This window comes from Myxine glutinosa, chromosome 11 (genome assembly GCF_964187855.1).
Source record: "Myxine glutinosa chromosome 11, kmMyxGlut1.1, whole genome shotgun sequence".
NCBI lineage: Eukaryota > Metazoa > Chordata > Myxini > Myxiniformes > Myxinidae > Myxine > Myxine glutinosa.
Window position 1 is genome coordinate 5304455 of NC_136271.1, and position 27797 is coordinate 5332251.

The following is a 27797-nucleotide window of genomic DNA, read 5'->3' on the forward strand; positions in this document are numbered from 1 at the left end:
GTGAGCTCGGTAGGCAACAACAGTGGTGGAGGTGTGCCGGTGGGTAGACCAGCTGGGAGCGGCACACGACCCAGCCACCAAAATTGTGCGGGGGCACCGAGTGTTGATTCGGGGGAGTGAGACCCCAAATTGAGAAGCACCACAGTTTGGTCAATGGGAATTGGTTTTTAGAACCCATAGTGTAAGTTGGCCAATGGATTGGCAGGGAAAGACCCCGGGTAATGTAAAGTTGTTAAAGTCATTTAGGAAATAGTTAGGATTGATGAACCTGTCGCACCATACACAGCCACTTACCTGAGGTGATGATGATGACTCCACACCTGTGTTCCTTTGTTCTGTGTTGCAGGAAATGAGAATTGCTGTTGGATTTGTGAGACGCATCACGACGTGGATGAGACATTGGGGTGATTCCATCTCTCCCTCCTTAGGAGGGACTGATGATGAATTGGTGATGGCAAATTTTGATGTTGAGTTGGAGATGGCAAATTTTGATGAGAGTTGGAAATGGCAAATTTGATTGGTTAGGAGGGAGAGAAGACGAATTTGGTTTATGGGAGGAACGGGGAAGACAGTAGGGACATTGTTGATGTGTAAAGTAGATGTTTATGGGTAGTGTTGTGTTTTGTGGATACAGTAAGGGGTAAGGGAGGGGCAATGTAGGTTACCTGTTGGGGGGGGGGGGCGTACGGTAGGAACGTACCTGTCTCACCTGGTTCCCATGTGCCCCCAGTGTGCATTACCTTGAATTGCATGTGCTTTTGCGCCCTTACCACCTTACTCACTTGTCTTCTTTTGTCTCCCACCTCCGAGGATCTGGCTTTGGGGCAGAGAGAGAGGAGAGAGAGGTGCTGGCTCCGCAGTTGTGGGCCTGTACTTCCGCTGCTTGCTGCCTGGATCGATACACCATATGGACCGCAATTTTGGTGGCCGCCCACAATGGACCGCAGTTCTTTGGCGGTCAAGCACCACCCGTGGATGGACCTCTGGGTCAACGTGGCACCTATGCCATACAGGTGAACCACTTTTAGTTGGCCCCCCTGACGGCCACAATTTAGAAATGGACGCGGTTGGCGCCTTTCTTTATTTCTAAAGAAGCCAGAAGGCCAAGTGCACTCCAAGAAGGCAAGCCCAGCGGCAGAACATCGGCCGGCTGCGACACCACCGGTGACCATGGACACTTAATTGTGCATTTTTATTGAACACTTTATTGGTGCACCGGATGGTGCTGACTCTGTGCGTCACTGTGGTGGTGCTTTTGGTGCTTGGACGGGGTGCTCTGCACATTATTAAAGGCCGTAGGGCCACAGGGCACTCGTGGGTTGGTGTATCGATGCTGGCATGCGTGCTCTCTCTCTATGCATAACATCTGCATGTGTTCCTCAAAGAACAGGTCCTGGATCGTAGTGTAAATATCAGTGTAGTCTTGTGTAAATGATGCTCCCTACCGGCTGTATGTTTAGTTTGAGGATGCTTTCCGCGATTCGGTTATCCTGTGGGTGTGTTTCTGTTTGGAGAAGGGTGCAACGTCGCAGGGGGACATATTTACTCATTTGTGAACATCTGTAAAACTGTCGCACTCAGGGTTGAGTTAATAGTAGAGGGAACTACATCTGAGTGCCACACTAAAGTAGGTAAAAATTTATCGGGTCGCGACGACCCGAGATAGAGAAGGGTGCAATGTTGCGGATATGGGATTTGCATCCATCCATATCCGCTTGTAAATATTCCCCTATTTCCTCAATACTTCCCAACTATCCCCAATCCCCCATTCCCTAGTCCCATTTTCTGTAAACAACACTCTGTAGACCCGACCTCCCCCTATTTCCCCCATTAAATGTCGCTCCCAAGTTCACCGCATCTCACGTAGACAACTATAGGACATCTTGCTAGTTATTCTTAGTCTATGTCAGTGAAGGACTCGTTTCCATTAATTCTGACTCTTCGTTGCACCAGAATGTGATTGTATGGCACCGTTAGGAAGTTTAGGACCTCCCAATACCTCCCCGCAGCTCTTCCTCATGGTTCAGCAACAACAACAACAACAACAACAACGGCGGCGGCGCGGGGAGTGCGCGTCCTCACTCCGGCTTGGGGGGTAGGGGGTGTTGGGAGGGCACCAGGCCTTTCCAACGAGCCGCCATCGAACATGTGCTCGACGGGGTTACCAAGTAGGGGCTCGCTGTCAGCTCCTCGTCAAGGGCGGAGCCCGGTAACCCCCGCACCCAATAGAAGCGGCGGACCGGTCCCATCTGGGGCGGAGCCAACCAGCCGAGGGCGTGTGACTCCCCGCTGAGCATGCGCAGGAAGAGGGAGAGGTGACGTCAGATGCGCGCTGAGCTCGGAGAAGAAAGACGCCACCTCCGAGCGCTGTGAGGCCTCCCTGCATCTTTTGGACCGTGCTTGATCCTGTCCCCGAGCCAAGGTGCACCTTGTGCTATCAACCGACCTGTCCTTCCCTGCCATCAATCCCTGTGTAAGTCAGCCTTGTTCCGTTTGTCTGTGGTCTGTCTGGGATAGATAAGATTGTATCTAAGTGCCTATCTCTTCTGTGTCTTTTACCTCACTCTACCTTGTAATCTACCCCTTTTCTCCACCACTAATTATATCCTCCTCCGGAGGTCCTGAGAACTGTACCCCTTGCGTCGTTTCATTTATCCCAGTCGTTGTGTCCTTTCCAATCATTGATTTAGCGTAGCGCGATTTGGCCAACGTCTGGGCGAATCGGGTGAGTTGGGGGTAATCGGGTAAACTGTACGAACACGGCGGCCATTCCGCTCGGTCAAGCAACATCTTTAGCCGTGTCCGTAACAATATGTATATATATATATATATATATATATATACTAGCCGAAAGCACCGGCGTTGCCCGGGTTCTTTTTGAATGAATTTACTACTATAATTCAGCATTTGCTCGCGGCCATATAAGATTGACTACTATAATTCAGCTCAGCTTTTAATTGTGAAATGGGCTCAGCCCAGCCGAAGCGGCCTCGCCCGGCCTCACCACCTCGCCTATGACCTTCCCGGGACCCATCCCGACATTTTTAGTTTTTTGAATGAATTTACTACCATAATTCAGCTTTTACTCGCGGCCGTGGAAGATTGACTACTTTCAAACAGCTGAGCTTTCATTTGCGAAATAGGGCCAGCCCGGCCGAAGCGGCCTCAATACCTAGCCTATAACCTTCCCGGGGCCCGTCCTAAAAATTTTTTGTCTTGGAAGTTTCCTCCTATCTTTCACGGTTTAGGAGATTAGCTTGCGCAGACAAAGACAAAAACTTTCTTTTATATTATAAAAAAAAAGAGAGGAGAAGAGAAGAGAAGAGAAGAGAAGAGAAGAGAAGAGACTAGCCGAAAGCACCCGGCGTTGCCCGGGTTCTTTTTGAATGAATTTACTGCTATAATTCAGCTTTTACTCGCGGCCGTAGAAGATCGAGTACTACAATTCAGCTCAGCTTTTAATTGTGAAATGGGCCCAGCCCGGTCAAAGCGGCCTCGACCGGCCTTGCCACCTCACCTATAACCTTCCCGGGACCCGTCCCAACATTTTTAGTTATTTTTGAATGAATTTACTACCATAATTCAGCTTTTACTCGCAGCCGTGGAAGATTGACTACTTTCATTCAGCTCAGCTTTTAATTGTGAAATGGGCCCAGCCCGGCCGAAGCGGCCTCGACCGGCCTTGCCACCTCACCTATAACCTTCCCGGGACCCGTCCCGACATTTTAAGTTATTTTTGAATGAATTTACTACCATAATTCAGCTTTCACTCACAGCCGTGGAAGATTGACTACTTTCATTCAGCTCAGCTTTCAATTGCGAAATGGGCCCAGTCTGGCCGATGTGGGCCTCGACCGGTCTCGCCACCTAGCCTAAAACCTTCCCGGGGCCCGTCCCGACATTTTTTGTATTGGAGGTTTCCTCCTATCTTTCACCGTTCAGGAGATTAGCTTGCGCAGACAAACAAACTATAAACTTTCTTTTATAATATCGAGAGAATAGAAGAGAGAAGAGAGAAGAGAGAAGAGAAGAGAAGAGATAATATATATAATAAAATAAAAATATATATAGATAGATAGAAGAAGAAGATAAAATAGATAGAAGATAGAATATATACATATATATATATATATATATATATATATATATATATATATATATATATATATATATATATATATATATATATACATATACCGTGCATTCAGAAAGTATTCAGACCCCTTCACTTTTTTCACATTTTGTTATGTTGCAGCCTTATGCTGAAATCGTTTAAATTCATTTTTTCCCTCATCAATCTGCACTCAATACCCCATAATGACAAAGAGAAAACAGGATTTTAGAAAGTTTTGCAAATTTATGAAAAAGAAAAAAATGAAATATCACATTGACATAAGTATTCAGACCCTTTGCTATGACACTTGAAATTTAGCTCAGGTGCCTCCCATTTCTCTTGATCATCTTTGAGATGTTTCTACACCTTGATTGGAGTCCACCTGTGGTAAATTCAATTGATTGGACATGATTTGGAAAGGCACACACCTGTCTATACAAGGTCTCACAGCTGACAATGCATATCAGAGCAAAAACCAATCCATGAGGTCGAAGGAACTGCCTGCAGAGCTCAGAGACAGCATTGTGTCGAGGCACCGATCTGGGGAAGCCTACAAAAAAATCTCTGCTGCATTGAAGGTTCCAAAGAGCACAGTGGCCTCCATAATTCTTAAATGGAAGAAGTTTGGAACAACCAGGACTCTTCCTAGCCTCTCCTCAGTGAAAGACACATGAAAGCCCACTAGGAGTTTGCAAAAAAGCACCTAAAGGACTCTCAGACTGTGAGAAACAAGATTCTGTGGGCTTTCATGTGTCTTTCACTGAGGAGAGTCTTCCGTCTGGTCACTCTGCCATAAAGCCCAGATCGGTGGAGTGTTGCAGTGATGGTTGTTCTTCTGGAAGTTTCTCCCATCTCCACACAGGATCTCTGGAGCTCAGCCTGAGTGACCATCGGGTTCTTGGTCACGTCTCTTACCAAGGCCCTTCTCCCCTGATTGCTCAGTTTGGCCGGGCGGCCAGCTCTAGGAAGAGTTGGGTAAAGTTCTAGTTTCTTTTAAATGTACATAATACATGTTAATTCTTTTTTTTAATATCTAAAAAAACAAAACATAATACATATACAGTAAATGGATGGCATTCTGAAATTTATTTAAGGCCAGAGGGTGACAGAAAATGTTGGGACAGCCCACCCAATGTCGTGGTTTGTGGGCATTATGCTTCCCAGCATGAGAACCGGCACATCTTACCATACCGGCACATCTTACCATACCGGCACATCTTACCATACCGGCACATCTTACCATACCGGCACATCTTACCATACCGGCACATCTTACCATACCGGCACATCTTACCATACCGGCACATCTTACCATACTGGCACATATTACCATGCCGCTTTGTTTCTTAGAAATAGATCAACGAGAGCAACATTTCAAATCTGTAGACACCAGCTCAGAGCCCTCATTTTAATCGCTTCACCCAAACAAACCACGTCTTAAAATGCCGTTTGAGGGGCAGTTAACAGAACACAATCATTGCAGGAAGAATGAGCAATTTCAACCACTATATATATATATACATACATACATACACATTCATGATACATATACATACACACATACATGTTATGCATTAATAACCCTGAACATTTAATCACCGGCACAATAATTATGAAATATAGTGATTACTATTTATGCACACCAGAATACAAGCTATAATTACTGAAGTTCACACAAATAACTGTCCAATTACATATGTTATATTAAAAGTGATAAAACCAGATGCTACCCCAGCACTCAGGTCGGTTTTAAAGACTCCGGAAAAGCAAGGATGCTGTTTGAACATTTCAAAACCCTTCCACAACTTACTCTGTATTTCAAACTATTGAACATGTTTATTCAAAGTTAGCTTTTTAAATTTTAACATACATTTTGTACAATAAAAAAACATTATGTGCAGATTTCTTTCATGAAAATAACTCAAAATAAATGAAACGGAGCTAGAAGTTTAATGCTTCAGTATAAAAAAATTATGCACAATTATAATTAATTGTGCACACACACACACACACACACACACACACGGGAGTGGGTCACACACACACGGGAGTGGGTCACACACACACACACGGGAGTGGGTCACACACACACACACGGGAGTGGGTCACACACACACACACGGGAGTGGGTCACACACACACACACGGGAGTGGGTCACACACACACACACACACACACACACACACACACACACACACACGGGGGGGGGGGGGGGAGTGGGTCACACACACACACACACACGAGTGGGACACACACACACACACACACACGAGTGGGTCACACACACACACACACAAGTGGGTCACACACCCACACACGGGGGAGTGGGTCTCTCACACACACACACACACACACACACGGGAGTGGGTCACACACACACACACACACACGGGGGAGTGGGTCACACACACACACACACACACACACATACACACACACACACACACACACACACACACACACACAGTTAGTTTTTTGATGCCAGCTCAGATGTATGTGAACACCACACAAATTAAATACTTTTAAATGAAAAGGACAAGTACTTTTATCCTTCTTATACTCGGCTGCCTGCAGCACTTAAAATACAAGGCCAAAACTACAATACCGTACAAATTAAAGTCTTATTTGCAAAAGGCAAAAATAAAGGCTCAAGTAACATCTCACCTTTCAAAGGCAAATATTCTCTCCATTCACAGCTTTCCGGTTATTTTCATCTGGCCGTTACTGACAGCATTCAACAAGACTTCCTGTGAAGGCCCCAATCATTCCCACCTTGTGGGGTCAGTCAGGGAACGTTTTTAGCCAAAGGCTTTCACCAAGTGGATGGACAAGCCCCAACACCTGAAGTTAGCTCAAATTTGTAATTTGTTCGCGGTGCTGGCAATAACTCTCCGACTTTGCAGGAAAGACACCATGGAATCTGTAACGTCCACCAACGACCACTGCTGGCAGGTAGGCCCTCTGGCTTAACGTCCATCTGAGGGACGGTGCACACATCGATACCTTGCTTTGCATGCACAACACCAGGGTGACATTTTACAGGTGGGTCGAGATTCAAAACCAGGTTAAATAGCTGATAAACAAGTAAGCAAACATCTAAGGTGTCCTGCAATCCCTACTGGTGGCAAAAAAGGAAGTTACTGACATTGTTGGAGTGCTGTGCTCGATAATTCCGACTGCATGAGATCAACACAAAGCTTTCCACAGAGAATGTGCAACCTTCCATGATAATTCCAACTTAAAACCAGAATGGCACTCGGTAGAGCACATACCTCCGCCAGGTGAACAGTTCACGTTTTGCATCCCACTGACGTTTTTATCTTGTGGGGTCCATGTTGTATTTTTCATTTTTATCTTCTCTTTATCGTTTTTGACCCTATCTCCCAAATGGGGAAGAATCACTTCAAAGATTCTACGAGACAGATCCGGATCTGGATCTTCACCCAAATTGAAGCAATTCTTGCTCGTCACACACCCAACCTCTGCACCAACTTTCGTCCGAATCCGTCCACAACTTTTTGAGATGTCCTGTTCGACATAACCTCCATCCACCTTCGCGGGCGGAGGAAATTATCATAATTCATTACAAAACAACTTGAAACCTGGAAACAAACCTTTCACTTTAAAAATTCCTTTTTCTACTTACATTTTTGGATACAAGACCAAGGCTCCTGCAAAATGGCAGTCGAATAACATTGACAGTAGAAATAAGCAGACGATAGAGAGATAGATAGATAGATTGAGGAAGGTGGGGGCAATGCATATGGAGGTAAAGAGGTATGTGGGTAGGGACATAGATAGATAGATTGAGGAAGGGGGGGCAATGCATATGGAGGTAAAGAGGTATGTGGGTAGGGACATAGATAGATAGATTGAGGAAGGTGGGGGCAATGTATATGGAGATAAAGAGGTATGTGAGTAGGGACATAGATAGATAGATTGAGGAACGTGGGGGCAATGTATATGGAGGTAAAGAGGTACGTGGGTACGGACATAGATAGATAGATTGAGGAAGGTGGGGGCAATGTATATGGAGATAAAGAGGTATGTGAGTAGGGACATAGATAGATAGATTGAGGAACGTGGGGGCAATGTATATGGAGGTAAAGAGGTATGTGAGTAGGGACATAGATAGATAGATTGAGGAAGGTGGGGGCAATGCATATGGAGGTAAAGAGGTATGTGGGTAGGGACATAGATAGATAGATTGAGGAAGGTAGGGGCAATGTATATGGAGATAAAGAGGTATGTGGGTAGGGGCATGGATAGATAGATTGAGGAAGGGAGGGGGCAATGCATATGGAGGTAAAGAGGTATGTGGGTAGGGACAAAGATAGATTGAGGAAGGGAGGGGCAATGCATATGGAGATAAAGAGGTATGTGGGTATGGACATAGATAGATTGAGGAAGGTAGGGGCAATGCATATGGAGATAAAGAGGTATGTGGGTAGGGACATGGATATATAGATTGAGGAAGATGGGGGCAATGCATATGGAGGTAAAGAGGTATGTGGGTAGGGACATGGATAGATAGATTGAGGAAGGTGGGGGCAATGCATATGGAGGTAAAGAGGTATGTGGGTAGGGACATAGATAGATTGAGGAAGGGAGGGGCAATGCATATGGAGGTAAAGAGGTATGTGGGTAGGGACATAGATAGATAGATTGAGGAAGGTAGGGGCAATGCATATTGAGGTAAAGAGGTATGTGGGTAGGGACATAGATAGATTGAGGAAGGGAGGGGCAATGCATATGGAGGTAAAGAGGTACGTGGGTAGGGACATAGATAGATAGATTGAGGAAGGTAGGGGCAATGCATATGGAGATAAAGAGGTACGTGGGTAGGGACATAGATAGATAGATTGAGGAAGGTAGGGGCAATGCATATGGAGGTAAAGAGGTACGTGGGTAGGGACATAGATAGATAGATTGAGGAAGGGAGGGGCAATGTATATGGAGATAAAGAGGTATGTGGGTAGGGACATAGATAGATAGATTGAGGAAGGGAGGGGCAATGCATATGGAGGTAAAGAGGTATGTGGGTAGGGACATAGATAGATAGATTGAGGAAGGTAGGGGCAATGCATATGGAGGTAAAGAGGTATGTGAGTAGGGACATAGATAGATAGATTGAGGAAGGTGGGGGCAATGCATATGGAGATAAAGAGGTATGTGGGTAGGGACAAAGATAGATAGATTGAGGAAGGGAGGGGCAATGCATATGGAGATAAAGAGGTATGTGGGTAGGGACATAGATAGATTGAGGAAGGTAGGGGCAATGCATATGGAGATAAAGAGGTATGTGGGTAGGGACATGGATATATAGATTGAGGAAGATGGGGGCAATGCATATGGAGGTAAAGAGGTATGTGGGTAGGGACATGGATAGATAGATTGAGGAAGGTGGGGGCAATGTATATGGAGATAAAGAGGTATGTGGGTAGGTAAATAGGTAGAAGATAGATAGATAGACAGAAAGAGGGTGTTTGCGTGAGAGATGCAGAGAGAGAGAGATCGAGATCGGTATGTCTGCAGTTATGATGGGAAAGGATGTTTAACAGGAATATTAAAGATGGCACATCAGGAAGACATCCATTTGTGCACTTTTTCCCTGACCATTGCACATCGACATTCCAAATTCCCTTCATTCACAATTGTGTTAAAAAAAAAAAAATTCGGCAAAACCTGAATTTTTTTTTTGTAATGAAGCTTTTCCTCTTTTCACTTCATTTCGCTCTACGTCCCATCTTTCCATACATCATTCAACAGTAGGAATGGTTGAACTAGAATTTCTATCTGAAGAGAGTCCAACGCGGCGGTAAATGAAATAAAAGGGGTCGGCAGGCTTCAGTTGTCGCTTGTTGTGCAGTTCTGCTTTGATCTTCAGTGGGTGGGTATCAGCAGCCAGCTCCTGATAAGTGTTGTTAAGCATTAAAAACACATGAAAGTTGTCTGGGTCGGACACACGGAATTTATCGGCACACAGCTGACACAGCTCCTCAGCCGTAGCAAGTGGATGAGCAACAATTGTTTTGGCTGTGCATCCACCATCTTGAAAGACCACTCGGATGAAGCTCTGCAGCACACACACATAGATTTCATCGATATTTTCGAAAGCATCAAGTCTTATTCCCTCCTTGCTATCTACGTACCTAAATACTTTAATATCATCCATTGTTGTTGCCAAAATAGAAACAGTTTTTTGTTTTTAGTGATGGTCAGTGTTTTTTTTTTAATGTTCTGCATTGCCTAAGGCTCTGGTGGAGCTTTGTATATACTCGCGGGTCCGCCTACCATCAGGGTTTTTATTAATTTTTTTTACTTTATAATTTAAATAATTTTTGAAGGAATTTTATTGATCACAATATATCATAATTTGGAGAAGGTTTTATCATATCATGAAGAAGATAAAGAAAGACGAGTTGAAATACCGGCAGCCACTAAAGGTGGCGCTATTTCCACCATACTGTTTACAGTATATATACAGGCGGACCCCGCTATTAGAAGTTCCGCTATTCGCGGCTGATAAAATGCGACCTGTTTCTCTATTCGCGGAAAAGTGTCCCACTAATTTTTTTGTTTTTCCTTGTTTTTGTTTTTTTGTCTATTCGTGGCCGTGTCCTGCGAATTTGCGGTTTTTCGGGGGAAAAAAAAAAAATTTCACGAGCCGCTACCTTGACATTTAAAAAACCCATCTTTCACCAGCCATGCACAAAGCAGCTGGACAAATGCAAAAAAACTTCTACGGGCCACAAGCATGACCTGCTTATACATTCGGTGCTGTGTGCTTCGCACTTTCATTCGCACTCGCACTTTCATCGACCTTCATGGGATTTGCCTCGCCATTTGCGCAATTATAGCCGACATTCGTGGGTTTTGCCTCGCCATCGCGATTATTGTCGACATTCTCGGGATTTGCCTCACCATTTGCGGATTTTGCCTCGCCATTCGCAGTTTGTTCCTCTATTCGCGGATTTTCGGGATTCAGGAACCAATCCCCCCTTTTTCCATTGAAACAATGCCCCGCCATTCACGGTTTCACAATTCGTGGCATTTCCCAGGAATGTATCCCCCACGAATAGCAGTGTCCAACTGTATATACACTACATGGCTAAAAGTATGTGGACACCTGAACATCACACCTGCATTCCCAAATCATGGGCATTAATATGGAGTTGGTACCCCCATTGCTGCTATAACAGCCTCCACTCTTCTGGTAAGGCTTTCCACTGGATGTTGGAACATTGCTGTGGGGATTTGCTGCAGGGAGCATTAGTGAGGTCGGGTACTGATGTTGGGCGATTAGGCCTGGCTCGCAGTCAGCGTTCAAATTCATCCCAAAGGTGTTCGATGGGGTTGAGATCAGGGCCAGTGAAGTTCTTTCACACCGATCTCGACAAACCATTTCTGTATGGACTTCACTTTGTGCATAGGGCCATTGTCATGCTGAAACAGGAAAGGGCCTTCTCAAAACTGTTGCCACAAAGTTGGAAGCACACAATCGTCTAGATTCTAGAATGTCATTGTATGCTGTAGCGTTAAGATTTCCCTTCACTGGAACTAAGTGGCCTAGCCCGAACCATGAAAAACAGCCCCAGACCATTATTCCTCCTCCACCAAACTTTACAGATGGCACCATGCATTTTGGCAGGTAACATTCTCCTGACATCTGCCAAACCCAGATTTGTCTGTCGGACTGCCAGATGGTGAAGTGCGATTCATCACTCCAGAGAACGCGTTTCCACTGCTCCAGAGTCCAACAACGGCGAGCTTTACACCACTCCAGCCGACGCTTGGCATTGTGCATGGTGATCTTAGGCTTGTGTGCGGCTGCTCGGCCATGGAAACACATTTCATGAAGCTCCCGACGAACAGTTGTTGTGCTGACGTTGCTTTCAGAGGCAGTTTGGAACTCGTTCGTGAGCGTTTCAACTGAGGACAGATGATTTTTACACGCTATGAGCTTCAGCACTCAGCGTTCCTGTTCTGTGAGCTTGTGTGGCCTACCACTTCGCGGATTAGCTGTTGTTGCTCCTGGACGTTTCCACTTCACAATAACAGCACTTAATTGACCGGGACAGCTCTAGAAGGGCAGAAATTTGACAAACTGACTTGTTGGAAAGGTGGCATCCTATGACGGTGCCACGTTGAAAGCCACTGAGCTCTTCAGTATGGCCCATTCTACTGCCAATGTTTGTCTATGGAGATTGCATGGCTGTGTGCTTGATTATATATACCTGTAAGCAATGGGCATGCTATTATTAATACTATTACTTGTGTCAGATCAGGTCATTGAAAAGATCAGGCCGTGCCTCACCATTTTAAATTCCGCATAATAAAATTTACTTCCGTGAGAGTGTCCGAGGAAGGGTGGAGGGCAATATCGCAAGTCACAAAACCCCTTGGGAAGGGGGAATATTGTTGTGTAATAACATTACTATTATGCTATTATCATAAGTGTCGTTATTACTTTTGTTATTAGAAACGGCCTTGGAAAACGCCAAAGTGGCAGGAAAGGTCGTGTTATTAACATGTGTGGGGTATATAGACTACAGTAGATCTATGATCAGGTGCGATCATCGACGTGACAAGCATAGATTGCCTCACGGATGTCGGGATTTATCCAAGTTTATTTCAGTTCAGTGTTAAACAGCATTAGCAACTGTTTCAAAAGGTAAGCAAACGTGTTTGTGGTTTGTAATATTTTTTACTTCTGGTAGAGGTGCTTCCACGTAAACACTACGATAAGCTATTTACTCACATTAACACGGCATTTGTTCAATGAGAAAACACCCCTCGGGGAGGGGGGATATTATTAGTGTTAATCTTGTTTTGTAATTACATTAATATTATGATATTATCATTAGCATTGGTACTACTTTTGTTATTAGAAGCGGATTTGGAAAAACGCCATGATAAAGCTATCTTAACACAGATATACACCTCAACACGTCCCTTGGTAGGGAAACCCCCCTTGGGGAGGAGGGAGTGGGGAGGGAGTTATATTGCTACAACCTCCATCATGTGACCCTTAGCCTCCCTGTAAAGTTTGTTTGCGATTGGATAAGAAATGACCGAATGTATCATGATCAAAAATAATCAAACAGACAGACATCAAATTGTATATTCTAGTATGATGTACATTGTACATACATACATACATACATACATACATACATACATACATACATATACATACAGTAATGTCTGAGTTTACAATCACCATGCGTTCCTGAAGAGTAGTTCTTAAATCAAAAGTCCATAAATCGGGAGTGATTTTCTCATAGATCAAATGATATAATGTGGGATGTGTTCCACCAGAAAAAATTCCACCACAAAATTGAACAATAATGGAGAAAATATTGAAATAATAATAGATAATAATAATAATAATAATAATAAATAAGTAACACCAATGTCACTTTTAAGCTATATGCAAGTTATGGTGCCTCGTAAAACATGAAAACGACCCATCACTCGCACCTAAGTCTCCATAGTGGAATTTTCACCATCACTGCACTTTAAATCTCTGAAAAGACTCTCGGCCTTTTTTTGAATCACCATCGTAGTAACTAGAACATTTTTTGGGATTTGGCTTTCAATCCAAACACTGAGAAAACGCTCCATATTTTCCATTGCCGAGCTACGCGTTTTGGTGATTTTCACTGCACTGGAAGGTGTGACACATTGAGCATCTGGAACGCACCTTGGACGTATAGCGAGGAACCCGTATATACAATATGTAGTCGTATAATATACATCTGATCCATTATAGATAGGTTACCTGAATTGCAAGGGCATTACGTCACAATGGGAAAAATCAACACAGGGTATAGACTTTCAACCTGCAATAGCGGCATCACGAGCTATGATATCTCAGATGGGAAAAACAAACAACCCAGTACTGGGAAAAATCTATTCGGTATCTTTCCAGAACAATCGGAGACCTTTCCTCACACTGTATCCTGTTAACACTGTTATAATTGAAGGCACCAGCATCTAATATAGGTGTCCAGTAGCCAAGGCTCATGGGGTGGAAGGGACCCCAAGGAAGAGAGGGTTTTGTTGGGAAAAAAACCAAAAGAGAAGCATCAGCGATTTCCAGAGCATCAGCGAGGTCTTTTGTGTTGACGAGTAACAAGACTACACCTAAGACACTGCGTTGAGGCTCTCCAGCCTCCAATGGGAGAGGAGAGTGTTGTATTCAAAGCAATACCTTGATTGCATGTATAAAGGAAGTCAAAAAGCCAGGTATGAAGGTGGCCTGTATGCTGCAGGAAGAAAGCTTGGCAAACAGAGCAGGATGCCTGACTGTGTCGAATGGCCAAAATATGTCCAGGAAGATGGTCCTAACCTCTTGTTTGAGATTTAGAGCCTCTGAACATTTCTGAGAAAAGCAGCAGCGTGTTCATAGTTTATTGACTGGAACAGAAACCAAACGGATAAGCAGAGATCATGATGTTTGAAAATAAAACAGACATCGTCAATGAGGATGGCTTCCATGACTGCTCGCAAATCAAGCTTACTGGCCCCTTATCGCTCAGATGATCTGTTTTTTCACCCTTCAGGTGAATGGGAGTGATCTTTGCTGACTTCCAAGCAGACGAGAGGCAGCCAATGGAGGACAGACCACAGAGAGCAGACAACTGAGAAACAAGAGCAGGATTTCAGAACATGGGCACTGATGCTATCCAGGCTCATCGCCAATGAAGACTCAAGGATGGATATTACTTTGTTTACCTTCTACGATGTGAAAGGTAGTCGAGTAGGCAGTGGACGAGAGCAGATAAGGTGAGAACAGACCATGTCAGGTTGGGTGCATGAAATGTAAAAGCAAACACAGAGTTGAGACATTCTGTTTTGTGTTGAGCGGAATCTGATGTGGGGCTATTTGAGGTGAGTGAGGGTATAGAGGAGGTGAAAACACCTGAGCTGGATTTGACAAGGTGCCACCAGGACTGAGGAAGGAGCGTTTGGGAAAGCAATTCTACCAAATTTCTCTTAAAGGAAAACTGCAAATATGGAATGCCGTTGTTGCAACTACAAAACCGGTGCTGCCATCTCTTAGGGTACATGTAAATTATTATGGTTCCCAAAATAGCTCTATTTTATGAGAAGGTAGTTGGGATGTTTGAGGCCAAACCAAGTCGGCACAAACCTGAACATCTTCGACTGAGGGGACAAACTTGCCGCCAACTGTCCGTCGGCTGTGCCACTGGCGCAAGGAATTCCGCGCATCCGTGCGGAGCTGCTTGTCTGCCTCCTCGCGATGATAGTTCTTCAACAAGTACATGGCACCGTACACCGATGTCAAGTAGTAGCCACCTGCCACGGCAGAGTCAAAGCATTTTGCCAAGATCAAGCAACTGCCATTTTATCAGCGAGAACCACATTCCAGACTTAATAAATAATGCTTTATTTGAATCACCTGTGAGTAAAGTTTTCTTCATATGTTACAAGATGTTATGAAACATCATCCATCGTCGTTATTGATTATGATAAATAAAGTGGCAACGATCCTGGGATGGCACAAAATCTTTGGAAATTTTGGAAAATGGTCAAATTAGTTGTATTCGCAAAACATTAAAATCCCAGTCCAAAAGGTACCGATCTTTCATCATCATCGTTTTAAACATGTCATGCGGTATCTTTGCATGATCCATCTGGTTCATTATGTACATATCGTTGGCGATTAGGAAAACTATACATTTTTGGAAAGCCTAGGAAATACTGGACCCAAAAACAATTTTCACAGGTGTGGCCCATGTGGTAATTAAGCAAATAACATCCCAGCATGCTTAGGGTCATGTGTAAATATGCTGCACAGGCCTGGTTGCCTCTATGATTAATTATGACTGGCATGGCTGCAAGAGGAGACCCACACAACGCCCCCCATCCACAGAGCACGTGTGGTCACCCAATGGTTTGATGAGCATGACTGATGTTATCCATACGTCAAGGCCTTGTCAGTCACCAGATGTAAACCCAATCGAGCATTTACGGGATGTCCTGGAATGATTCCTGAGACAGCGTTTTCCACTTCCATCAAACAGGTGGGTGGTTCGTGCTTTCCACCCGGCTGCTGGTTGCATAATTTTTCTGTGGGCACGTCTGCCGCTGATGCAATGCCTCTCTATAACCAGTTATCTGGTACTCATTTTGCCGACCTCGGAAGGCTGACAGGCTGAGTCAACCCCACCTGGCGTTAATTCAACGGGATTCAAACTCAGGACCTGAGGATCCCAAGCCCACCCCCTAACCATGAGGCCAACACCAGGTGATATCAAACAGGTGTGAGGTTATTTACTTTCTCGTGGAAGAATGGTGACACATCCGTCCTGTAGAATTCCAGATACTGGTGGACTCTATGCCACGGAGCACACAGGCCGTCCGAACATGGGTTTCCAACGCCCTATTAAATAACTTTACATTGGCGTTTCTATTTGTTTGTCCACTACCTGTATATACACACAATAATGTGGTCAAATATACAATCAAGAGTTGCCATCACAGCTCATTGTGTATGTTTATTTTTAAACCCTCTTATTGCTCAAGTCAACCTCTTAGAGCTCCTCACCACATACAAGGCTTTCATCCGCAGCTCAATGGAATACTGTTCCCACCTCTGGGCCGGTGCTCCTGCCTCACACCTAGCTCGGCTTCACCATATTGAAACCAAAGCTTTCAGAATCATTGGAATCTCCCGCGATGAAGCTAACTCCGAGGGCCTTTCACTTACTCACCGCAGGCAGGTTGGTGGTCTTTCTGTCTTCTACCGACTCCTCTCCGGCCTTGCTCCCCCAGCTCTCTCTGGGCTCCGTCCCCCAAATATTCCTACAGGTCGCACAAGATCTGCCAGCAACCCTCTGATGGTTAAACTGACAAAATCAAGACTCTCTGCTGACCTTCACTCCTTCATTCCTCTTTTCTCCAGCCTCTGGAACAAACTCCCTCACTCTTTTCAATCCCACTCCACCCTCCAGGTCTTTAAAACAGCTGTTCACCACCATCTCTTATCTTCCCCCATCCAAAACCTTGATATTTTCTACCCCCGCTAATTCACCCCAGATCCACTTTATTGAAATACCAACTTCTTTCCTGGAAGTCCGAGCAGTGTCCATGTGTTTTTTTTATACCTCTCCCACCCCTCCCCTTCCTATGCCGCCTCCCCCCAAGCCCTCTCCCTCCCACAGATCTCCCGATGTCCCTGCTCTCAAATGTTGTACTTGTGTGCTTCCCCCTCTCTCCCCATCTTGTCTCCTGCTCCCTTTATTTCGTCTTATGTGTCGGTTTTTTTTGGGGTTTTTTTTGTCATTGATGTTAGCTCTTACACGAGCCTCGATCTTGTACACACAAAAAAAAAAGTTTAGGAGATTTTATTTTCATTTCTTCTTTTTTGTATAGGCTCGTGGAAGGCCTAGAAACTGATCGGATAATGAAATAACATAACAAAAGGAACAGCAGAAAGAAGGGAGTGTGGGCGGAGAAAAACACCAACAGCGGAGTTGAAAGACAAAATATAAATAGAAAAAGACAGGTAACATGGGATGCAGGTAAGGCTGAGGTGGAGGTGAGAACACAAGGGGTGGAAAAGTTGGGTACAGGAAAGAAGAAGACTTAGGATGGAAAAACTAGCAGTGCAAGGAGAGGGGGGGGGGGGGGGGGTTGGGTGGGTGATTTAATGGGGCTAGAAACTATCATGGTTTGGGATTTGGGACAATCTGAGATGGTGATGAACATCTGTCTTCCTTACCTGGAGGGAAAATGAGATTTAATAGAAGAGGATGTGGAAGTTGGTTCCAGAGGAAGGGGAAAAGAGAAACGAATGAATGGAGGTGAGCAGTGATTCTGAATTTAGTTCGTTTCACCAGAATGGGGTTGATGATGGACCATGTGTGCCCTGCAGAAACCTGGGAGGCAAGGCAAAGCACGGAAAGTGCAGAGGATGCAAGACCAGGAGGGGGTGGAAGACAGAGACCGCCGACCTGTCTGAGATTGCGAAGTGATAGGCCCATAGACTCAGCTTCATCGTGGGAGATTCCAATAATCTTGAAGGCCTTGGTTTCCACAGCATCAATCTGAGCAAGATGTGAGGCAGGAGCACCAGCCCAGAGGGGGGAGCAGTACTCCATCAAGCTGTGGAGGAAGGCCTTGTAGGTGGATAGGAGTTCAGGTGTGCCAAGGAAGGACTTTGTACGACGGAGGATGCCCAGTCGACGACTAGCTTTGGAGGCCAAATTTGAAATGTGCTTTGCCCAAGAAAGATCATGGCTGATAGTGAGGCCCAGGAGTTTCAATGACCGACCTTCAAGAGGGTTGTTAAGAAAGTTGATGGGATCGTTTACCAAATGGTCTTGTTGAAGAGAAACAGTCCGAGTGAGAGATTTGTCAGGATTGAAAGTGCAAAAAAATGTAGTGTTCACCCAGGTTTTGATTTTTTTTCAGGTATGAAGAGACGGAAGAGGCTGCAGCATGCTTGTCCTGAAGGATGAGGGATGTCACGGCGGAGGGTGGGGTATCAGCAAATAGATAAAGAGGATTTTCCAGAGTCAGAGAGATCATTGATGATGATTAGGAATAGGACTGGGAACAGAACACTACCTTGGAGCACTCCAGCCTCGACAGGAAGATGAGATGAAAGGATTGAAATCAAGTTGTTCTTAGATCATAAACTGACGTCTGCAGACAGAGACAGACAGAGACAGACATACAAAGTGAACCAATAGATTAACCCCGCTTTTCCCTTTGAGCGTGTGAGGTAACATAGCTCCGAGTTCACGAGCCCCAGCAGGGGAAGTAATGAACCAAGTAAAAGCTGTTATTCGTTCACCATTGGTGCAATCATGAATGCATCATACCGGATGTCAGGTGACTAAAATCTATCTATTGTGCAAGTTGTTCACAGAGTATCAAAACAGGGAAGCTAACTGAATATATCTATTTGTCCAAAGTGGAGCAATAATAAAATGGGAAAGGGGTGGGGACTAAGGATGGGGAGAAGGGTGGAAGAGCTGGGGGTTATGGGAGGCTGTTTAGAGATGGGTGGGGGGCTTGTTTATTGGTCCACAGGTCCATCAGCTGGACCTGCAACTGGTCCTGGAGCTATAAACTTCACACGACCAGTGAATGTCAGTAAATCATTGGCACAGCAAAGATGCAGCTGCTAACCAAGTGTGGATTGGCCGGCCATAAGTGTCATCATAAGTGAGATTAGACAAAAGAGCTCACCTTCGCCGTTAAGTAGAGATGGTTCCAGCAGCTCCATCATATACTCGACCTCGAGATCAACAAAGGGCATGTCACAGCGTGCCAGCACGTAAACCAGTACAGGAATGAAGTCATCGGCACCAAATGGCCTTCTCGTTCCTAAAACAGCAACAAACAACAATTCCTTTGGTGGTTTACTGGTGAGGAAACCGGACTGGGCACTCAGAGGTCACGGGGTCAAAACCAGCTGAAGGGAACGATTTGAATCTCCAGGAAGTCAAACTAGTCTCAGGGTAACCGTCACATCACGATTGGATCATCAGTAAAATCCAGCTGGCTCATTAATGATGCTAAGGGTGTATGTCTGCTTGCCTAATCAGGTCTGGCCTACCCGTCATGTTAGTCTGCTCTGTAGTTGACTCTTAAACCCTTCATTTGTTACAAGAGGCCTTTCTGAATGACTGGGCCATACACCATTACTATCCACCTCAGAAGAAATAAAAGACGTGCGTCTCAAATTCATGATAAGAAAAAACTACAGCAATGCGACTGTGTCACCAATATGCCTCCACATAGTCCCACCACAGGTAGATGCCCTCGTTCATTGTCCTAAAAATAAACATGTTTGATTTGAATCCCTTGAGCTGTTTTCAAGTATCACATTTTCACCAGCCATGACAGGTTTCACATCGATCGGTGAAGCGGTTTCAGAGAAGGGATAAAAAAAAAAAGAAAGGCTTTCAAGCTAATATGGCGGCCATACCACGTGATATACGACCTTAAAAAATGTACACTCTGCATATGTATGGGTAGGGGATCACGTGTGAAGTTTCGTATTGATCGGATAAGGTTAGTTTTTCTATCCAATATGGATTGCAAACCACGTGACATTTTTTTTTTATGTTGAAGGCCCCAGGCACGAACTATATAGTCCTCATCGAGGCCAGGCCCAAATAACTGAGCTGCATTGATAGAAAAGTGAAGAAAGACAGAATCGTCTAAGAGTTTTTGAGAAAGTAAAAGACCTACGTCATTATTTTCAAACTATATGCAACAATAGTGTTAGATGACATTTGTAAAATTTCGCATCGATGGGATAAGTGCTTTCAGAGATATAATTATTTAATATTTTCCTTCAATCCAATATGTCTGCCACACCATGTGATCAATGATGTTTTCGTGATTTTAAATTGTCAAGTCAATCGATTTGGTGGTTTGGGAGAAGTTTTTTAAAAAGGTTTTAGGTTAAATCCAATATGGCTGCCAAACCAAGTGACCTATGATGTCATAAATTTAATATTTCAATACAAATGGGACATAGATCATGTGCATGCAATTTCAGATTATTAGGATATGGAATTCGATTAAAACATTTTTGGCTGGTATACCACTTCACCTATGATTTTGTTGCGGATCCCAGATCTGTCGTCGTACTAAGGGGGGGTTTATGACCCCGTTTCCTCTCAGACCCCGAGTCCACAGGGTCGTCGGCCGCGACTAAGTTCACGCCCGACGAGTTGCAAAGCAACTTCAATCGCAGGTCTCCCAGCCACGCGCCGAAGGGTTGCTGGTCACTAAACCCAAATACCTTCAAAGACACGCGGCCAGAAAGACCGGGTATTGAACCCTTGCGTTCCCACACCTTATGGTGTGCCGAGCGGATCGCACGGTGTGGGTCGCGACGTTATCTTGCGTGATTTATGCACCAGATTAAAGTCAACTCGGTTCGGACGATGCTAGGCCAATAAAGAAAAGACGACACGAACACGAACAGGTTGAGAACAACAAAATGTACCCGCCTTTTATTTACAAGGCACAGAAAAAGAGACGAGAGGAAGTTTTTAACTTAGCAATCCTTACCTAGCTAAATCCCGACAGGCGCCTTGCTCACTCACATAGGGAATGAATCACACCGGTTAAACTCATACCGGTTAAACTCGTGCCGGTTAAACTCATACCGACGCTGACATGGGTCCGCCAGCTCCCATGCGCAGATCACGGCGGTTCAGGGCACGCAGCTTGAAGGAGGTCCGGGGTCCGCAGGACAAACCGCCGCTTCGAAGTCCGCACGAACGATGATCCAGGACAGATGAATTTCAGCGAAAGAAGGATGAACCAGCACGTCGGACAGCCAGCTTCAAGATGAACGCCGAGAGAGCTCAAATGACGATAGGCACGGACGTTTGTCGGGTGGAATGTCCGTCTAGAAGGTTCCACGGCCTCCCATTGGTCGAGGTTCGACATGTGGGTCATTCAGCCCTGCCTCCCTCTAGGAATGTTTCAATCCTCCTTCCCCCTTTCATTCGGGGAGGTTTTACAACCCACCATTGGTCGCCTGCCGGTGACGTGTCCATGACCCCTCATTGGTCGCTTGCTGGTTACCTGTCATTGGTCGCTTGTTGGTCACATGGCCTGTTCTTTTAGCCACACCTTCCTGCACATGAAAACGTCTTCCCTCAACCACACGGAGGTTTGAAATCCTGCCTAACTCAACGCATATTGGTGTGGATTACTAAACATTGGGAGGGGAGTTAATCTTTACATTTAATAAGAAATAACTAACTACTGCAGGCTACATATGTTGTCATGCAATTAACTATAGGGGGTTTGCCTTTATTGCAAAACCGCAACAATATCATTATCATGCTTTTGATCCCCATTGGGAGTACTTGACAATGTGCCAAGTTTCAAATTTTCTCATTCAGCGGTTTCCGAGAATTAATTTTTATTATTTGCGTTCAATCCAAGATGGCTGCCTTACCCGCCTCCCCCCCCCCCCGCCTTCCCATGCCTCCTCCCTCCCCCCCCCCACGGATCTCCCGATGTCCCTGTTCTCTGCTGTTGTACTTGTGTGCTTCCCTCTCCCCATCTTGTCTCCCCCTCCCTTTATTGTACGTTTTGTGTCCGTTTGTCTTTTTTGTGATTGATGTTTGCTCTTACACGAGCCTCGATCTTGTATACAAAAAATAAAAACAAAAAACGTGATATATGACGTCACAATAATCACAAAAACATTCTGCATGGGTGTCACTCCTATTCTGAAAGTTTTGTCTCAATCGGACATGTGGTTGCTGAGAAAAACGAGGTTTGGCCCGTACGGACGGACAACCTGAAAACGTAATGCCTCCGGCCACCTTCGGGGTACGAGGCATAAAAATGTCTGGTGCAAAAGGAAATGGACTCGGCCATATGACTGAAAATTTCACTCATACTTTTGAGTCCTGGCAGTGATCGTGGATGAGCGAACAAGCACCATGATCGAGTGAAAATGAAGTGCAGTACCTCATCCTGGTAATCCAATATGGCGGTCAACAAGCTATCTCAGGCCTGGATTTGATCCGCAACATGGACAAGTTAATTTGACTAAAGCTATTATTTTAAAGTAGCTCCAGTAGGAACACTGCGTTACAGGACACGATGCTTCAGATTAGGATGCAAAGTCGGTTGTCCCATCTGCAATTAGATTGAGGAGGTTTAAGATTGCGTGGAATGTTTTTTTTTTAAGACTTCCATTGTGCAGCAGCACCGGAAAAAAACTACTCCTTTATTACACCGAGTAAGATGGTATGGCAATAGTAAAAACACCACGACCATCGCTTGTCGTTGGCTACCTGTCTCTACCTCTTGCCATGACCTCGGGCACAGATGGTTTGTCTTAGAAAAGCTCTTCCTCAGGAGATGGAGCCAATTTTACCGAATCGGGTGCGTGGGAAATACCCTTATGGTGAACTTCAAACTGCTATTGACTTAGAGTGAGAAAATAGATAAAAGAAACCTGCAGTGTGCAATACTCATATGGGCCTAGAAATGCTGATGTCCAAAAAGGCCGTCACTACAACGTTCAAGTAAAGTTAAGAACGACGATTTAAACCTGCCGTGCGGTAAACTGCCAAATTCCACTTGACTGGCTGAACCTGGGATTCTACTTCAGAGCTTCATCTATCTATAATTCCAGTAATCTCTGTCTGTACGTCTGTACGTCTGTACGTTTGTTTGTCTGTGACCGCTGTTTCTCGACAACCACGGGTCCGATATACTTTTAACTTGCCAGGTATATTGCTGGGGACCCGAGGATGTGCCTTTTCAAGGTTTCATATTAATCGGACAATTACTTACCGAGCTATGTCCAAAAAACGATTCAACCAATCAGAGAGCAGCGAACGATCGCGTGTGCCGAACGTGGCGGGCACACTCTGCCTCGGATGGCACATTTGAGAGCGTATTCATTTATTTCACGTTTGCAAACTATGTTGGCGTTAAACTATGTTTTACAACTAATAAAAACGAATTTGCGATTCATTCGCTTTCCTGCGCGTTTGTGCACGCGATGGCGATTTCTTTACCAAACTCCGGAAGCCGTTCGCTTTGGACCAAACCATTGCATGTAAATAGAGGGGGGGGATTGTCACCACTCGCAAGCCGTTCGCTTTGGACCAAACCATTTCATGTAAATAGAGGGGGGGGATATAATTTTAGATATAGATATAGTACGGGCATGCCCTAGTTATGTGAAATAAAGGTAATAACTAGAACGGCACTCAGTCGGGAGCATACCTCCACCTGGTTGGCCATATCACTCAATGGTGAAGAATCACTAAAAAAAATTATACTTGCCGGATCCGGATCTTCACCAAAATTGAATCGATTCTTCCTTGTCACAGACAACCTGTCCAACAAGTTTAGTCCAAATACATCCATAACTTTGTGAGATATCCTGCTATATGTCGTTTTTGGCCATATCTCCCAATGGTGAAGAATCACTTAAAAAATTAAATAATTCTCATATGCAAATCCATATTCAGATCTTCACCAAAATCGAATCTATTCGTCCTTGTCAGACACCTAACATGTCCACCAAGTTTCGTCCAAATCTGTCCACAACTTTGTGAGATATCGTGCTATGTATCGTTTTTGGCCCAATCTCCCAATGGTGAAGAATCACTTAAAAAATTAAATAATTCTCATATCCAAATCCATATTCAGATCTTTACCAAAATCAAATCGGATTCTTCCTTGTCAGACACCCAACTGGTCCACCAAGTTTCGTCCAAATCTGTCCACAACTATTTGAGATATCGTGCTATGTATCGTTTTTGGCCCAATCTCCCAATGGTGAAGAATCGCTTAAAAAATTAAATAATTCTCATATCCAAATCCATATTCAGATCTTTACCAAAATCAAATCGGATTCTTCCTTGTCAGACACCTAACATGTCCACCAAGTTTCGTCCAAATCTGTCCACAACTATTTGAGATATCCTGCTATGTATCGTTTTTGGCCCTATCTCCCAATGGTGAAGAATCACTTGAAAAATTCTACTAGCCGGATCCGAATCCGGATCTTCACAAATCATTTCGTCCTTGTCACATACGCTACACCTCTGCCAAATTTCGTCCGAATGCATCCACAACTTTTTGAGATATTTTGTTCACAGACAAACAAACAGACAGACAGACAGACAGGGGTGAAAACATAACCTCCATCCACCTTTGGTGGCGCAGGTAATAAAACTTACAAGAGACTGCAAGAATTTATATCTATATACCTACGTATATAAATGCAAGATGCCCGAGTGCGTCTGAACGGGGTAAACGTCGTAACTACAGCACGTACAATGCTGGATGATACCTCATTTAAGAGCTGTTGATGCCGGACAGTATATGCGGAACTCCAGAAACATAGATATTCACACAATTTCGAGTAATGCGCATTTTTGTGCCTACTTGCGTACATGGGTGGTGTATAGGCTCAAAGTCGTTGGTTTGCATACTTATCAGAAGTGAAAGTAATACAACCACAAACTATTCAGTCAATTATGTCCTATGTATAATTACCTTTTCATCTATTTACTTCACCGAGAATCCTGAGCAGTCTTAACAGTTAGAGACTATTATGCGGACTTGGAGTTGGAATGTTGAAGACTTAAAGAAAAACAGGGGAGAAACAGGGGAACACTAGGAGAATAGAGAGTTGGAGTGGGGGTAGGTGGGAAGAGGGATGTCTGAGAAGGGACAGAGTTGGGAAAGGGGGCTTGTGGACTTGGGGTGGTGGAGGGAATTGAGGATTTGTGGCTGGGAGGGGGTTTGAGGACTTGGGGCTGGAAGGGGGTTTGAGGACTTAGGGCTGGAAGGGGGGTTGAGAACTTAGGGCTGGAAGGGGGGTTGAGGACTTAGGGCTGGGAGGGGGTTTGAGGACTTGGGGCTGGGAGGGGGTTTGAGGACTTGGGGCTGGGAGGGGGTTTGAGAACTTAGGGCTGGAAGGGGGGTTGAGGACTTAGGGCTGGGAGGGGGGTTGAGGACTTGGGGCTGGGAGGGGGTTTGAAGACTTGGGGTGGGGGGTTTGAAGACTTGGGGCTGGGAGGGGTCACATTTTGCATTATGCGGAATTTCCATGGGTCCCTGCTATTATTCTGCCAAATGACATTTCTCGCAAACTCCATAAATATTTCACACTCTATTGGGAACGAATTCCCTTACAACGGCCCTGTGGAACTGGGTTATCTGGTCGTCAGACAATAAAGTAACGATAAATAACAGTAAAGATAAGCAGATTATAAAAGAACACAGATCATATACCTTCACTATGATGACGAGCTGTACCGTAGTCTTTATCAGTGCTGCTGAAGCAGTGTCTTGGCGAGGGTTACACTGGGTGGTTTGCCATTGCCTCCCGAGCACTGTTTGTCCATGATCTATCGTGTTGATGCTGAGTTTCAAGTAATGAAGCAGCACATACGAGTTTTTGTTAAAGTGTTTGGTATGAGTCGGCTGGTGTTTGAACCACCGACCTCCCGGATTCGGACGCTCTAACCATGAGACCACTGAGTCAGACAGACAAAAATTAGACACATTACTTGCATTACTCGAATTAGTGAATTAAAATAAAGACAGACGAGAAAATGCATCATCTCCATGACCTTACAGAGAACAGCAGCCTACGTAGAACACCACACCTTAACTTACAGAGAACACTAGCTTACGTAGAACACCACACCACACCACACCTTACAGAGAACAGCAGCCTCCGTAGAACACCACACCACACCTTACAGAGAACAGCAGCCTACGTAGAACACCACACCTTAACTTACAGAGAACAGCAGCCTCCGTAGAACACCACACCACACCACACCTTACAGAGAACAGCAGCCTCCGTAGAACACCACACCACACCTTACAGAGAACACCAGCCTACGTAGAACACCACACCTTAACTTACAGAGAACACCAGCCTACGTAGAACACCACACCACACCTTACAGAGAACAGCAGCCTACGTAGAACACCACACCACACCTTACAGAGAACAGCAGCCTACGTACAACACCACACCACACCTTACAGAGAACACTAGCCTACGTAGAACACCACACCTTACAGAGAACACCAGCCTACATAGAACACCACACCTTAACTTACAGAGAACACCAGCCCACATAGAACACCACACCACACCTTACAGAGAACACCAGCCCACGTAGAACACCACACCTTACCTTACAGAGAACACCAGCCCACATAGAACACCACACCACACCTTACAGAGAACACCAGCCTACGTAGAACACCACACCTTAACTTACAGAGAACACCAGCCCACATAGAACACCACACCACACCTTACAGAGAACAGCAGCCTACGTAGAACACCACACCTTACCTTACAGAGAACACCAGCCCACATAGAACACCACACCACACCTTACAGAGAACAGCAGCCTCCGTAGAACACCACACCACACCTTACCTTACAGAGAACAGCAGCCTCCGTAGAACACCACACCACACCTTACAGAGAACAGCAGCCTACGTAGAACACCACACCACACCTTATATTACAGAGAACACTAGCTTACGTAGAACACCACACCACACCTTACAGAGAACACCAGCCTACCTAGAACACCACACAACACCTTAGAGAACACCAGCCTACGTAGAACACCACACCACACCTTACAGAGAACACCAGCCTACGTACAACACCACACCACACCTTACAGAGAACACTAGCCTACGTAGAACACCACACCTTACAGAGAACACCAGCCTACATAGAACACCACACAACACCTTACAGAGAACACCACACCACACCTTACAGAGAACACCAGCCTACGTAGAACACCACACCACACCTTACAGAGAACACCAGCCTACGTAGAACACCACACCTTACAGAGAACACCAACCTACGTAGAACACCACACCTTACAGAGAACACCAGCCTACGGAGAACACCACACCACACCTTACAGAGAACACCAGCCGACGTAGAACACCACACCACACCTTCCAGAGAACACCAGCCTACATAGAACACCACACCACACCTTACAGAGAACACCAGCCTACGTAGAACACCACACCACACCTTACAGAGAACACCAGCCTACGTAGAACACCAGCCTACGTAGAACACCACACCACACCTTACAGAGAACACCAGCCTACGTAGAACACCACACCACACCT

The 27797-nt window shown here is 45.0% G+C and overlaps 1 protein-coding gene across 2 annotated transcripts in view; it reads right to left on the reverse strand.

The window, feature by feature from the left end:
* Window positions 1-5181: 5181 nt before the first annotated feature.
* RIN2 (Ras and Rab interactor 2) overlaps window positions 5182-27797 on the reverse strand; it is a 157463-nt gene continuing 134847 nt past the window's right edge. For both annotated transcript variants that reach the window (XM_068130089.2, XM_068130090.2), the window contains 3 exons: window positions 19344-19481; window positions 15274-15440; window positions 5182-10191 (listed from right to left, as the gene is read on the reverse strand). In XM_068130089.2, coding sequence (XP_067986190.2) covers window positions 9874-10191; window positions 15274-15440; window positions 19344-19481 — 623 coding nt within the window. In that variant the 3' untranslated portion in view covers window positions 5182-9873. The remainder of the gene's footprint in view (window positions 10192-15273; window positions 15441-19343; window positions 19482-27797) is intronic.